The 15,533-nt window shown below is 45.3% G+C and overlaps 1 protein-coding gene across 1 annotated transcript in view; it reads right to left on the bottom strand.

Moving 5' to 3' along the window:
* Positions 1-611: 611 nt before the first annotated feature.
* CNGA1 (cyclic nucleotide gated channel subunit alpha 1) overlaps positions 612-15,533 on the bottom strand; it is a 111,691-nt gene continuing 96,769 nt past the window's right edge. The window contains exons 8-9 of the mRNA XM_077279811.1: positions 12,354-12,460; positions 612-2,492 (exon numbers count right to left, since the gene is read on the bottom strand). Of these exons, the coding sequence (XP_077135926.1) occupies positions 1,084-2,492; positions 12,354-12,460 (1,516 nt within the window). The 3' untranslated portion in view covers positions 612-1,083. The remainder of the gene's footprint in view (positions 2,493-12,353; positions 12,461-15,533) is intronic.

Raw genomic sequence — 15,533 nt, 5'->3', positions numbered from 1 at the left:
TGCAAATTCGGCACAACGTGGGCAGCGGATGCAGTTTTTCAATGCATCCGCTGCCCATTCTAAGTCCCGGGGAGGAGGGGGCGGAGTTCCGGCCGTGCATGCGTGGTAGGAAATGGTGGATCCAACGTACGAAAAAACGTTACATTGAACATTTTTTCGTGCCAACGGTCCGCCAAAACACGACGCATCCAGTGCACGACGGATGCGACGCTTGGCCATCCGTCACAATCCGTCGCTAATGCAAGTCTATGGGAAAATGCATGATCCTGCAAATTTTTTTGCAGGATCCTGCATTCTCAAAAAACGACGGATTGTGACGGAAGCTGAAAAACGCAAGTGTGAAAGTATCCTTATTGTTCTCTTTTTTCTGATGTTTAATAAGCGAATTTAAAAAATAAAATGTGAACCTAGCCTAAGTGGTGATCCTAATAACATGTATAGATATGTTTAGTACTAAGAACTGGCAAATGATTTATTCTTTCCAAGAACTGTTCAAATGTACAAAAGATCAAAGAATATTTACACGTAGTCGAAAGCCTTTTTAGTTATCAAAATAAAAAAGGGTTCTTTACAGTTCGAGTTACCAAGCTATAAAATGCCTCACACAAAGTGGTAGTAATGTTTTATTCTTAGCATTTAATAAAGGTCTAAATTTTTATCTAATGATAATTAATCATTTAGTATTGAATTGAAAAGGTTGAACTTGATGGACTTGCCTTGCAACCTAAGGGCAGAGTAATATTCATGGTAACTTGTGTTATTGAGATGGTCATTCTTTTGGGTATGTGATACTGTAGATCTACTCGATTTTATTTTTTTTTAGCAAACTATTTTTTTAAGAAAATTATAATACATAACATGTTTTTTTAAAGTTCATCCTTTTTGTATGTTGTTCCTTAACACTTCAACACTATTTGTATAGCATTGTATAGTCATATCCTATTAAAATGAAGGACTGATTCAAGACTGATCAAAAGTCTCTGGTGACTGTTCATTGTACCATTGTACTTTAATACCGTGAATGACGGTTAGTTGCAATCATTTAATGATAAAAGTCCCTCAGCCAGTTGTGCATTCATCGAATTATTCATTTGGAGGCGGCTCTCCTTCTTTTGGTGCCTCCGTTTCTACAGTTTCGACAACTTCAGGTGCAGGCTTTAACATTTCTTCTATTTGGGTCACCCTCTTTTTAAGTTTCTGTTGTGCGGAGTCATATTCTGCCAACAGTCTTGCAAATTTTGTTTGCAGATTGTCAACTAAACCTTCCATGTGAGCAACTTTCTCTTCAATATCTTTGGGATCCGCTCCAGCATTAGCAATGTCCATGTCAAGTAGACCATCTTTCATTAGAATTTGCCTTCCTTTTTCCTCAAGCATGGCCTTAGCATCCGGATATTCAGTGAGCGCTTCCATTAAGTCATCTTTGGACAAGCAAAAAAGATCAGAATATCCAATACTCTTAATGTTTGCTGTTCTTCTATTACCAGCTTTACTGCCCTTGATGTTTAGAATACTGATCTCTCCAAAATAGCTGCCATCACTCAACACCACAAATTGCGTAATTCCATCATCTGCCACGACAGCAAGCTTACCTTCTTTGATAATGTACATTTCTCGTCCAATGTCTCCTTTCCTACATATGTAATCCGCAGGACTGTAAACCTGAGGTTGTAGCTTTAATACAAGTTCAATCAAGAGTCCAGCTTCGCAATCCGCAAAGATTCTGACTTTCTTTAGTGTGTCTAGATGGACATTGATGGCAATTTCTGCTCTTAACTTGTCTGGTAGGTACTTCAACACTTCTCTTTCATCAACGGCTTTCTTATTTGTCCACAAATAATCAAACCACTTAATCACTCGTTTTTCTAAGTCTTTGCTGACTTTACGGAAATGCATATACTGTTTAATCGCATCTATCCTGCTCTGGAACTCTGCTCTGGCGGCATTCATGTTTGAAATCATGGATCCGACATTACCGACAATGGTAGCGAAAATCAATACTCCTACTAAGAAATCAGCAACTACAAACCAAAACTCAGAATCTTGCACAGGAGGAGGAGTTTCCCCAATAGTAGTTAGAGTCAGGGTTGACCAATAAAGACTATATACATATTTCCTAGCTAAACGGCCATATTCGGGGTGTGACGTGTTAGGGTAGACCCATGTATCTTGTCCAAATCCTATAGCTTTAGAGATGGAATAGTATACACAAGCATTCCAGTGAATGATGATGACGATGTACATGATGAGGTTAGAAATCCTGAAGATGTTGGGGTAGTTGGTCCTTGTTTCAGTTCGTTGGAAAAACTCAAACATGCGAGCAACTCGTAGCAGTTTGTTAAGTCTGAGCTCTGGATAGTTTAGTCCAAATTTAAAATACAGTATATCTGTCGGTATAATGGACATCACATCCAACTTAAACTGTAAAGTCTTTTTATACTTGTCCCTAAGTTTTCCTTCATCGCTGACCAGAAGACCTTGTTCCAAATAGCCTTGAATGAGAAGAAATGGTGTTAATAACGTAGAACGTCCAGGGACTCGTGCAGATTAACAAAAATAAACATCTGTGTGCTGTCCATATACAAAACGCGTAGCATACAGACGGCACACTGATCAGTGCAAGTCAGTGTGGTAGTTCATATGACCATTATTACATAAGGACCAGTGGTCAGCACATAAACAATCGCATCATGCACTAATGTGGACGGTATTCTGGATCAGAGCCGCCCATTATAAGTCAATGGGTGCACAAAAATCATATCACATATGGCTTACCATCCACATGCAATGTGTTTTTCATGGATACATTACAATTGGAAACTATATCTGCCATTTTATTATTTATTAAACTGTACATGTAAAAAATGGATGCCATATGTATGTACAAAATGGACACAAGAACCATATGGACGTAAAAAACGGGTACATGATTTTTCATCACTATTGTCATGCATATGCAATCCGTATGTCATTCATCAGTTTTTTCTTGGCGTAAAATGGAGGATTTTGCATGCCTCTAGTGAACCCAGCCTACCACACAAAATCTTTTAGACCCTGGACAGAATTAATCAATCACTATTTTATCAAGTCATAAAAGCTGAGCCTTTCTTTTAGATGTTTTGTTCCATATTCTGATATATCACCTGTGAGACCAAGTTATTTAGTCTTATTAAACTTAAATGGGTTATCCAGGACTTTGTTTTTTCTGCTTGGCAATGATCTCTTCTGGCTCAGACTGATCATGGCTGCTCCTGTAGTCGTTTATTCTGCTTCCTGTAGTAAAATTTAGATAATTTTTTTGTGAATTGAGCTTACTAGGAGGGTGTATCCATCCGCAGCCGATCAAATGTAGTATAATCTATGCCAGAAAGTGAAGTAAATGATAGAATCTACTCCACCTTGTAACCGGATAACCATACTGATCATGTTGATATCATCCTACTTTTTTTGTGAGGGGGTTGATGGAGGGGTCACACAAAGGAAGAGGGAATCGACAGGTAAGGGGTTAGAAACCATCTTTCCTGCAGTTTATGGAGGGCGCAGAACAGTTGGGACCAAACACAGCAGGTTGCACAAACGAGAGGTTAACTTTTAATTCCTCTTCAGCACGGGACAGAACACTGGATCCAAAAGGAAGGAATAGGTTTCCCTCTTACACACAGATGGAGAACCAGAGTTACTGATAACACTGAAGAACAGAAGAGGCAGGGGGCAGAGAAGCTTTTATGGAGATGCAACAACTGCTAATGTGCTACTCTTCTGACACTTAAAGAGGTTTTCTACTACTTTAGCATTAATAACTAGTGATGAGCGAATATACTCTTTACTCGAGATTTCTCGAGCATGCTCAGGGATCCTCCGAGTATTTTTTTAGTGCTCGGAGATTTCGTTTTTATTGCCGCAGCTGAATGATTTACATCTGTTAGCCAGAATAAGTATACGTGGGGATTCCCTAGCAACCAGGCAACCCCCACATGTACTTATGCTGGCTAACAGATGTAAATCATTCATCTGCGGCAATAAAAACGAAATCTCCGAGCACTAAAAAATACTCGGAGGATCCCCGAGCATGCTCGAGAAATCTCGAGTAAAGAGTATATTCGCTCATCACTATTAATAACCTATCCTTATCTGACACCTGGCACCCCCGCCGAGCACCTTTTCTCAGTGTTATTAACAGCTGCCGCTGGCTGGAGATACTCACTTGCGAAGCTGGCTGTCTTCTCATAGTCGCCGCCGCAGGGTACTACACTTCCGCCTCCTATTGATTTGCATAGGACGCGGATGTGTAGTACCAAGCCATGGCCACTAAGTGAAGACAGCCAGCTCTGCTGGTGAGTACTTCCAGCCATTGGCCTCCACCAACATCAATAACAGCTGATCGGAGAAGGTGCCGGGTGTTGGACCCCGACCGATCACACATTGATGACCGATCCTGTGCTAAAGTAGTGAACATCCTCTTTAAGTAGCCTTCCAAAGCTGTACTGTGGCTGTTAGGGGGTTAAAAGAAGCAGTGTCTGTGACCTAGAGGCCACAGATTTGGCACAGTTCACCTCCTGACAGTTCTCCCTTGTGTTACCCAGCTTCTCTGAGAAGGAATAGCTTCTCTTCATTGCTATTCCTGCACAGCTCCTGCTCAGGTTTCAGCTGTTCCTTTGAATCTTGGTGCTCATCAGCGCTCGTCTTCCTTTAGTGCTTGCTCCACCAATGATAAAGAGCACTGCCGGATTAGAACTAAAATCAACTGCTTGATTTTGGTACAAACTGACCTCTAATTATGCATTAATTTGATTAATTGCCTATCCCTATTGCTTATTGAAATTAGTTCAGGGAGGTTAGGATAATGTTTAGTTTCTCTAACAACAATTTTGGTTACAACCACAAGGTTTTGCCAAACAGTTATACTTACAAAAACACTTCCGTTAATTCTTATTATTCCATGAACTTGTATAAATGTTAGTGTAGTGTTATGATGTTACTATATCCTGTCATGTGGCAAGGCTCCTTAAACTGTCGATATTGCCTTTTAGGATTTCTCCTTCCAATAGGTGGCACTAGAGTTCCAATCAAAGAGGATATTTGCATATATAAATACCCAGAGGGGCATTGCATAACCTATAAGTCTCCCTATGCCAACTTGGCACCCTCCATAAAGAAAAATGTTTCCCCTAAGACCACATCAGAAGCCTCTCACCTAGCTTAGGCTCCTTTCACATTAGCGTCGTGTGACGCATGTCGCAATGCGTCGTTTTGGAGAAAAAACGCATCCTGCAAAGTTGCCCGCAGGATGCGTTTTTCTCCATGCACTTGCATTAGCGACGCATTGCGACGGATTGCCACACGTCGCATCCGTCGTGTGACGGACGCGTCGTGTTTTGGCAGACCATCGGCAGAAAAAAAGTTCCATGTAACGTTTTTTTGTGCGTCGTGTCCACCATATTCGACCGCGCATGCGTGGCCGAAACTCCGCCCCCTCCTCCCCGAAACTCACAATGGGCAGCGGTTGCGTTGTAAAACTACATCCGCTGCCCACGTTGTGCTACATTAACACACTGTCCGTTGGTATGTCGGGCCCGTACCGACGGACTAGTGTGAAAGTAGCCTTAGTCACACCTCCTGTTTTTCACTCAAGAGGGGCAAACACCCCAAAACATGTGTTTTCAAATGGAGTTTCCGGTTTGGCTTTTTATCCTTAGTCATGTGGCAAGACTTCTAAACAGTCGTTATTGCCTTTTAGTATTGCCACCCTCGCTAGATGGCACTAGAGTTCTAGTCCTCTCGATTCTTTGAAGATAATATTTGCATGGGTTAAATACTCACCGGTCACCATTGTGCTCCTCTTCTGAGTCACGACTCTCTGCATCAAATAGCGTTCTATATGTGAGCTGGAAGTCTGTTGTACCATGAAAGACTATGGGGCCTCATTCTGACGCTTCATAGGCTTAGATAGTCACTTCCAGGTCTTAATACTGTCTGTGTTTCTGGAAATTAATAAACTTTAATAATCATAGCCAAATTCATATCTAGCTAATGTGCCCAAAATGTTGTCATGTGTTAATTTGGGGTCTTCAAAGTTATTACATTTGCTTTGATCAGCAAAAAAAATAAACTAAAGAAAGAAAATCATGCTTTATTGGTTTCATACTCTTGTCAACATTAGTGCTTGCCTCATTGTGTCTGTGATTGCTGGATGGTATCTAATATATAATTGCCTAGAATACTACTTCCTGCAATTTGTGCCAACTTCCGTGGCTTTGTCCGGAGATAATGTCCGGAGATAATGTCCGGAGATAATGTCCGGAGCTAATGTCCGGAGATAAGTGGCGTCACCAGTGTCCTACACCCAGGCAGAGCACAGGGGCCCCAGGCAGCCTATGGGGCCCCAGGCAGAGCACAGTGGCCCCAGGCAGAGCACAGGGGCCCCAGGCAGCATATGGGGCCCCAGGCAGAGCACAGGGGCCCCAGGCAGCATATGGGGCCCCAGGCAGAGCACAGTGGCCCCAGGCAGAGCACAGGGGCCCCAGGCAGAACATGGGGCCCCAGGCAGAGCACAGGGGCCCCAGGCAGAGCACAGGGGCCCCAGGCAGCATATGGGGCCCCAGGCAGAGCACAGGGGCCCCAGGCAGCATATGGGGCCCCAGGCGAGCACAGTGGCCCCAGGCAGCATATGGGGCCCCAGGCAGAGCACAGTGGCCCCAGGCAGAGCACAGGGGCCCCAGGCAGCATATGGGGCCCCAGGCAGAGCACAGTGGTCCCAGGCAGAGCACAGGGGCCCCAGGCAGCTTATGGGGCCCCAGGCAGAGCACAGTGGCCCCAGGCAGAACATGGGGCCCCAGGCAGAGCACAGTGGCCCCAGGCAGAGCACAGGGGCCCCAGGCAGAACATGGGGCCCCAGGCAGAGCACAGGGGCCCCAGGCAGAGCACAGGGGCCCCAGGCAGCATATGGGGCCCCAGGCAGAGCACAGTGGCCCCAGGCAGAGCACACACCAAATCGGAGGCCGAGAGGCCCCGCCAACCAAATCGGAGGCCGAGGGGCCCCGCCAACCAAATCGGAGGCCGAGGAGCCCCGCCCACCAAATCGAAGGCCGAGCGGCCCCGCCCACCAAAGCGGAGGCCGAGGGGCCCGGCCCCGCCCACCAAAGCGGAGGCCGAGGGGCCCCGACCACCACATCGGAGGCCGAGGGGCCCCGCCAACCAAATCGGAGGCCGAGGGTCCCCACCCACCAAATCAGAGGCCGAGGGGCCCCGCCTACCAAATCGGAGGCCGAGGGTCCCCGCCCACCAAATCGGAGGCCGAGGGTCCCCGCCCACCAAATCGGAGGCCGAGGGGCCCCGCCCACCAAATCGGAGGCCGGGGGTCCCCGCCCACCAAATCGGAGGCCGAGGGGCCCCGCCCACCACATCGGAGCCCGAGGGGCCCCGCCCACCACATCGGAGGCCGATGGGCCCCGCCCACCACATCGGAGGCCGATGGGCCCCGCCCACCAAATCGGAGGCCGAGGGTCCCCGCCCACCAAATCGGAGGCCGAGGGTCCCCGCCCACCAAATCGGAGGCCGAGGGTCCCCGCCCACCAAATCGGAGGCCGAGGGTCCCCGCCCACCAAATCGGAGGCCGAGGGTCCACACCAACCAAATCGGAGGCCGAGGGGCCCCGCCCACCAAAGCGGAGGCCGAGGGTCCCCGCACACCAAATCGGAGGCAGAGGGACCCCGCCCACCAAATCGGAGGCCGAGGGGCCCCGCCCACCAAAGCGGAGGCCGAGGGTCCCCGACCACCAAATTGGAGGCCGAGGGGCCCCGCCCACCAAATCGGAGGCCGAGAGTCCCCGCCCACCAAATCGGAGGCCGAGGGGCCCGGCCAACCAAATCGGAGGCCGAGGGGCCCCGCCAACCAAATCGGAGGCAGAGGAGCCCCGCCCACCAAATCGAAGGCCGAGCGGCCCTGCCCACCAAAGCGGAGGCCGAGGGGCCCGGCCCCGCCCACCAAAGCGGAGGCCGAGGGGCCCCGCCCACCACATCGGAGGCCGAGGGGCCCCGCCCACCAAATCGGAGGCCGAGGGTCCCCACCCACCAAATCGGAGGCCGAGGGTCCCCGCCCACCAAATCGGAGGCCGAGGGTCCCCGCCCACCAAATCGGAGGCCGAGGGTCCCCGCCCACCAAATCGGAGGCCGAGGGTCCCCGCCCACCAAATCGGAGGCCGAGGGTCCCCGCCCACCAAATCGGAGGCCGAGGGTCCCCGCCCACCAAATCGGAGGCCGAGGGTCCCCGCCCACCAAATCGGAGGCCGAGGGTCCCCGCCCACCAAATCGGAGGCCGAGGGTCCCCGCCCACCAAATCGGAGGCCGAGGGTCCCCGCCCACCAAATCGGAGGCCGAGGGGCCCCGCCCACCAAATCGGAGGCAGAGGGTCCCCGCCCACCAAATCGGAGGCCGAGGGGCCCCGCCAACCAAATCGGAGGCCGAGGGGCCCCGCCCACCAAATCAGAGGCCGAGGGTCCCCGCCCACCAAATCGGAGGCCGAGGGTCCCCGCCCACCAAATCGGAGGATAAGGGGCCCCGCCAACCAAATCGGAGGCCGAGGGGCCCCGCCAACCAAATCGGAGGCCGAGGAGCCCCGCCCAACAAATCGAAGGCCGAGCGGCCCCGCCCACCAAAGCGGAGGCCGAGGGGCCCAGCCCCACCCACCAAAGCGGAGGCCGAGGGGCCCCGACCACCACATCGGAGGCCGAGGGGCCCCGCCCACCAAATCGGAGGCCGAGGGGCCCCGCCCACCAAATCGGAGGCCGAGGGTCCCCGCCCACCAAATCGGAGGCCGAGGGTCCCCGCCACCAAATTGGAGGCCGAGGGTCCCCGCCTACCAAATCGGAGGCCGAGGGTCCCCGCCCACCAAATCGGACGCCGAGGGTCCCCGCCCACCAAATCGGAGGCCGAGGGTCCCCGCCCACCAAATCGGAGGCCGAGGGGCCCCACCCACCAAATTATTCTTACATTTGAATAAATAAAGTATATATGGATTCTAGACTCCCGATTCTTTAGAATCGGGCTGCCATCTAGTTAACATATAAGAGCAAGTTAGAACCAGCTTTAAACAATTGAAACAAACTTCATTGCAAAGTTCCAAATCCACTGTGAGGTTCTACACTATTTCTACAAAATAATATGCATGCAGTGAATTCCATGCGGATATTTTAGGACCCCATCCAGGTATAATGTATTGAAAATTATGTCAGATCTGTGCTGCAGAACCAGCACTAAAAATCATCAACAACTCTGCCACTTCTGAACTCACCCTAAGGCCACATTCACACGTTCAGTATTTGGTCAGTGTTTTTTCATCAGTATTTGTAAGACAAAATCAGGAGTGGGACAATCAGAGGAAAATTATAATAGAAACACGTCACCACTTCCGCATTTATCACCCACTCCTGGTTTTGCTTTACAAATAGTGATGTAAAATACTGACCAAATACTGATAGTGTGAAAGTGGCCTTATACTGGCTCCACACATTAAGGCTAAGTGCACACGTTTTTTTCTACGTTGTTTCTATTATAGCCTTGCCACTACTAATTATATTTATTAATTTTTTCCACATATACTATCTGTGTCTGTATCCGTTTCCCTCTCTTTGGAGGTTTTTTTTTGTTTTTTTTTTTAGCCCTGTTTAATATGTACTTTTTTATATATTCTTTTCAATAAAAAGTTATTTTAATAATATTTGGTTTTTGGCCTTTTTCACTCATTATCCTGGGCAACTGTACCCGAGGATATTTTTGATTAATTCTATGTTGAGTGTCCCCTTGGGCAAATTGATGTTTTGATAGACTAATAGTATTAAGTGCACACGTTGCAGAATTGCCGCTGAAATTTCCGCGGCAATTCTGCAACTCCTGCCGCGGGTATATCGCATGCGGAATTGGTATGCATATTCCCGCAGAAAACTAGCGTTTACAAGCATAATTAGCTTGCAGAATGCTAGCGTTTTCCAAGCGATCTGTAGCATCGCTTGGAAAACTGATTGACAGGTTGGTCACACTTGTCAAACATAGTGTTTGACAAGTGTGACCAACTTTTTTATTATTGATGCAGCCTATACCGCATCAATAGTAAAAGATAGAATGCTAAAAATAATTTAAAAAATTAAAAAAATGGTTATACTCACCTTCCGCAAACAGCCGATATCCTCAGCGGCTTCCGTTCCTATAGATGGTGTGTGTGCAGGACCTTCGATGACGTCGCGGTCACGTGATCGCGACGTCATCGCGGTCATGTGACATCAACATCATCGCAGGTCCTTCACACACACCATCTATAGGAACGGAAGCGGCCACGTGCACCGCTGAGAGGCGGGAGGACTCCGGGGGCCATCGAAGGTGAGTATAACATGATTTTTTTTTTTTTTTTTTTTTTAACAATTATATGGTGCCCAGTCTGTGGAGAAGAGTCTCCTCTCCTCCACCCTGGGTACCAACCGCACATGATCTGCTTACTTCACGCATGGTGGGCATAGCCCCCTGCGGGAAGTAAGCAGATCAATGCATTCCTAGGTGTGCGGAATCCCCGCGATTCCACAAATTTAATTAACATGCTGCATTTTTTTCCGGAATGCGATTCCGCTCAGGAAAAAAATGCAGCATGTGCACAAAAAATGCGGATTGCATTCTATTAAATAGGATGCTTAATGTGAGCGTTTTTTCGCGGTTTTATAGCGGTTTTATAGCGAAAAAATGTGAAAAAACCGCGAAAAATCTGCTACGTGTGCACACAGCCTTAGGGTCTGAGTACGGAATGCGATGTCTGGACTGGTGGCAGGTCTCTTGTTTATAACTCAACAGTTTCATACTGTATGTGCCTGTGAGACTGTTGGATTTTGTTCCAGAGACCCATGGTCAATTGTTGAACAGACTATGAAAGACGGATGTGTGAAACCAGGCTTACCATTTTTGTATGAGTAATTGTATCTTCTATAGCTATGATTAATCAGGCAGTATATACAAACAAAAGAAAAACTGAAGGACTGTGTTCTGAATGTCTAGATATGCCAATATTATAACATGAGATTAATAAGTTAGAAAAGGCTCTGCATCAAAATAAAATACAAATCCTACATACCTAAAATGAGCCAAGAGACAAAGGTGTAAAAAACCCCATAAAAATACACTTTATTCAAACATAAATTGAACGGACATAGTTAAAAATTAATTGCACTAATTGAAGTCTATACGGGTACATACTGTATATATACTGAGTCAAATTGGGCTGTTTTAACTCCATAACCTACTTTGCATCTTATTGCAGAGACAGACTGTCGTATAACTCGTGTGATGATGGCATCACACTGCATAGACTAGCCCGGCACCTCTCCTGACCAGAGCATGACAGCGTGATGTATTTCTATGCAGCTGTCAAGCACAGGTCTGGAGAGCAGAGAGCCAGTACGAGGATTGCGATGCGATGATGAGACTAAGATAAAAGTTTTTGGAACTGATGGCTTAAAACTGTATGATGTTATAAAAGTGAGAAGTATATAGAAAAATGCATGGTGCCTACAGTGAAGCATGGTGGTGGCACTGTCTTTATGTGGGGCTACATGAGTGCTGATAATATGAGAATCTACATTTCAGTGATGGTACCATGAATTCACAGATATAGTGCTCTATATTGAAAAAAAGAAGATGCTCACACTCTGTGTCCTTGGTAGATGTGCACTTTTACAACATAATAACGATTCAAATCACACATCTATGACCACTTTTGCATTTTTTAAGAAAAGAGAGTAAAAGTGATTCAGTGGCCAAGTGTCTCATGATCTGAACCGAATTGACCACCTATGGGGAATTCATATGAATTAGACAGGTTGACCATTTCTCGCCATCTAGCATCCAGACTTTAAAAGAAGTCGTTCTTGAAGAATGGAAAGTGACAGAAGTTCCAATACGTCACTACCTTGTTCATTCGAATCCTAGAAGACTTGGTGTGGTCCTTAAAAATCATGCAGGTCATACAAAATACTAAATGTAGTAGTATTTTATGTGGGTGTGTTCATTTTTTCATCAACTTATTTGAGTAAATGTAAAGATATTGTAATGCAAGCAATATTATTAACTTTGATCTACATTTTATGGGTTTAAAATGTTCTATGAAGCTCAGTCTTGTCAAAATGTAAGAAATAGTTCTTGTGTTCAGTTACATTGAATAAAACCTTACTTTTCAAAGTGGGTGTACTCATTTATGCTTAGCACTTTATGTTCTGTCTATTAACAAGTATGTTTGAATAAATTATACTCTTATACTTTTTCCACTTTGAGCAGACTGGCACATTTTTTGCATGTAGAATTTGTATAGATTATGTTTACCTGTTCTTGTTCTTACAAACATATCTGCAATATAGATGACATCTGATAAGTAGTCAAGAAAGAACCACAATTCCAGGTAATCCTGCTGGAGTTCATCAAAACAAGCCCTGCAAAATAAAAAAAAGCTATGAAATGTAAGGAAAAAAAAAAAAATTAACGTGCACATTTGACAAAGAGGTAGATAATAATACAAAGGTAAAGTTTGCCATGCAACTGTTCAAAAATTAATGAAAAATAAAAAAAAAACATAACTAAATTCAAATGTTTACAAAACAACAATTTCACTTTCGCAACATTCACACGTTCAGTATTTGCTCAGTATTTTACATCAGTATTTGTAAGCCAAAACCAGGAGAATCAGAGGAAAAGTATAATAGAAACACGTCACCACTTCTGTATTTATCATCCACTCCTGGTTTTGTCTTACAAATACTCATGTAAAATACTGAGCAAATGCTGAATATGTGGCCTAAGTATTACAACTAATGTTCGACACACAAAGAGCAAACATCTCTAAAGTCTAGACTAAATTCTATATACAAGGGTGGCAATTTATTAAAGCAATTTCTGGCATAAATGGCTTTGAAAAGTCACAATTTTTATTCTGGAGCTCAGATTCACAGACACATTTTGCTAATTTTTCTTGTCAGTTTCTCCTAGCTCTTACAAAATGGATTTGTGCCGTGACAAGGGGCGGTGGGGAATGTAACTCTACAGCTTGTCTAATTCATGATGACTTGCGCTGTTCCTTATGCCAGAAAATACTACTCTAGGCTATGACTGGAGTAAGACTTGTGGCCAGGCTCATGGCTGGGTTTTCCAGCATGACAATAACCGAAACAGACAACCAGGGCATCTAAGGAGTAGCTCCATAAGAAGCATTTCAAAGGTGTTGAATTAAATTCTCATCTTTGTATTCATGAGATAAATTGAATACATCATTGGGGTGTTCTTTAGTTATCACATTTACCTCACTGTGAAGGATTAATCAATCTTATTCGTCATAGGTAGTGATGAGCGAGTATACTCGTTGCTCGGGTTTTCCCGAGTACACTCGGGTGATCTCCGAGTATTTGTAAGTGCTCGGAGATTTAGATTTTGTCACCTCAGCTGCATGATTTACGGCTGCTAGACAGGTTGAATACATGTGGGGGTTGCCTGGTTGCTAGGGAATCCCCACATGTATTCAAGCTGTGTAGCAGCTGTAAATCATTCAGCTGAGGTGACAAAAACTAAATCTCCGAGCACTTACAAATACTCGGAGATCACACGAGCAACGAGTATACTCGCTCATCACTAATCATAGGGTGTTTAATTAATCTAATACACCATAAAGGTGCTTACTCCAAATTTATGAATCCTATAGTGTGAATATGAAATCTAATACGTCATTACGGTGTCCTCACCATTTGAAGTTTGACCAATTCTCATACACCACCAGGGTGTTTAATACATTGTATACCACACTAGGAGGATACATTGTCATTTTCTGCAGGTTTTTATATACCATGAGGGTATTCAACATCACAGGCAATCACCAAAACTTTTTCTCCACTCATGGTTAGTGGTTGGTTGAAGCCATTTATTATCAAACTACTGTGTTTTCTCTTTTTAAATCATAATGAGAACCCAAAACATCCAAATGACCCTGATCAAAAGTTCACAAACTCCATTTCTTAATACCGTGTATTGCCTTCTCTAACATCAATGACAGCTTGCAGTCTTTTGTGGTAGTTGTGGATGAGGTTCTTTATTTCCTTAGATGGTAAAGCTGTGCACTCTTCTTGGCAAAAAAGCCTCCAGTTCCTGTAAATTCCTTGACTGTCTAGTATGAACTGTGCACTTGAGATCTCTCCAGAGTGGCTCAATGATATTGAGGTCAGGAGAATGAGATGGCCACTCCAGAACCTTCACTTTGTTCTGCTGTAGCCAAAGACAGATCGACTTGGCCTTGTGTTTTGGATAGTTGTCATGTTGCAACATCCAAGTACACCCCATGCGCAGTTTCCGGGATGGTGAGTGCAAATTTGCCTCCAGTATTTGCTGATAACATGCTGCATTCATCTTTCCTTCAACTGTGACCAAGTTTCCTGTGCCTTTGCAGCTCACACATCCCCAAAACACCAGCGATCCACCTCCGTGCTTTACAGTAGGAATGGTGCTCATTTCATCATAGGCCTTGTAACATTTATGGTTGTGGCCAAAATTTTGGTCTCATCACTCCAAAATACCTTGTTCCAGAAGTTTTGAGGCTTGTCTCTGTGCTGTTTTGCATATTGCAGGCAAGATACTTTGTGGCATTTGCACAGTAATGGCTTTTTTCTGGCGACACGACCATGCAGCCAATTTTTCTTCAAGTGCCTCCTTATTGTTCATCTTCAAGCAGCCACACCGCTAGTTTTCAGAGAGTCCTGTATTTCAGCTCATGTTATTTGTGGGTTTTTCTTTGCATCCTGAACCATTTTCCTGGCAGTTGTGGACAAAATTTTTGTTGGTCTACCTGACCGTGGTTTTGTTTTTACAGAGCCCCTGATTTTCCATTTGTTAATCACAGTTTGAACTCTGCTGACTGGCATTATCAATTAACTGGATATCTTTTGGTATCCCATTCCTGTTTTATACAGTTCAACTACCTCTTCCCATAGATCCATTGAGAATTCTTTTGCTTTCCCCATGACTTACAAACTCACAATCCAGAAATGTCCGTGGCTGGATGAAAGATGCAAGAGTCTGTCTGGATCCCAGAAACTCACTTAGCTCTTATGCACACACACTGATTACAAGCTAACAGGTCACAGGTGAGGATGTTACCTTTAGTAGCCATTCAAACCCATTTGTGTCAACTTCTGTGCATATTATCAGGCCAAAATTACCAGGGTATGTGAACTTTTGATCAGGGTCATTTGGATTTTTGCGGTTGTCAATATGATTTAAAAAGAGAAAACACAGTAGTTTGACAATAAATGGCTTCAACCGACCACTAATTATAAGCGGAGATAAAGTTTTGGTGTTATCATTCATATTCTCTGGAAAAAACCCAAGAAAGCAAAAATTCTGCTGGGGTATGTAAACTTTTGAGCACAACCTACAATGACTTGCAAAAGTAATGTAAAGAACATATCTACAACAGTGAACATTTGGTTTTCCTTTTATTTTGAAGCAAACTACAAATAGGACAAA

This window comes from Ranitomeya variabilis, chromosome 1 (assembly GCF_051348905.1).
Source record: "Ranitomeya variabilis isolate aRanVar5 chromosome 1, aRanVar5.hap1, whole genome shotgun sequence".
NCBI classification, from domain to species: Eukaryota; Metazoa; Chordata; class Amphibia; order Anura; family Dendrobatidae; genus Ranitomeya; species Ranitomeya variabilis.
The sequence above is the reverse complement of the archived record's forward strand: the minus strand, read 5'-3'. Positions and strand labels throughout refer to the sequence as shown.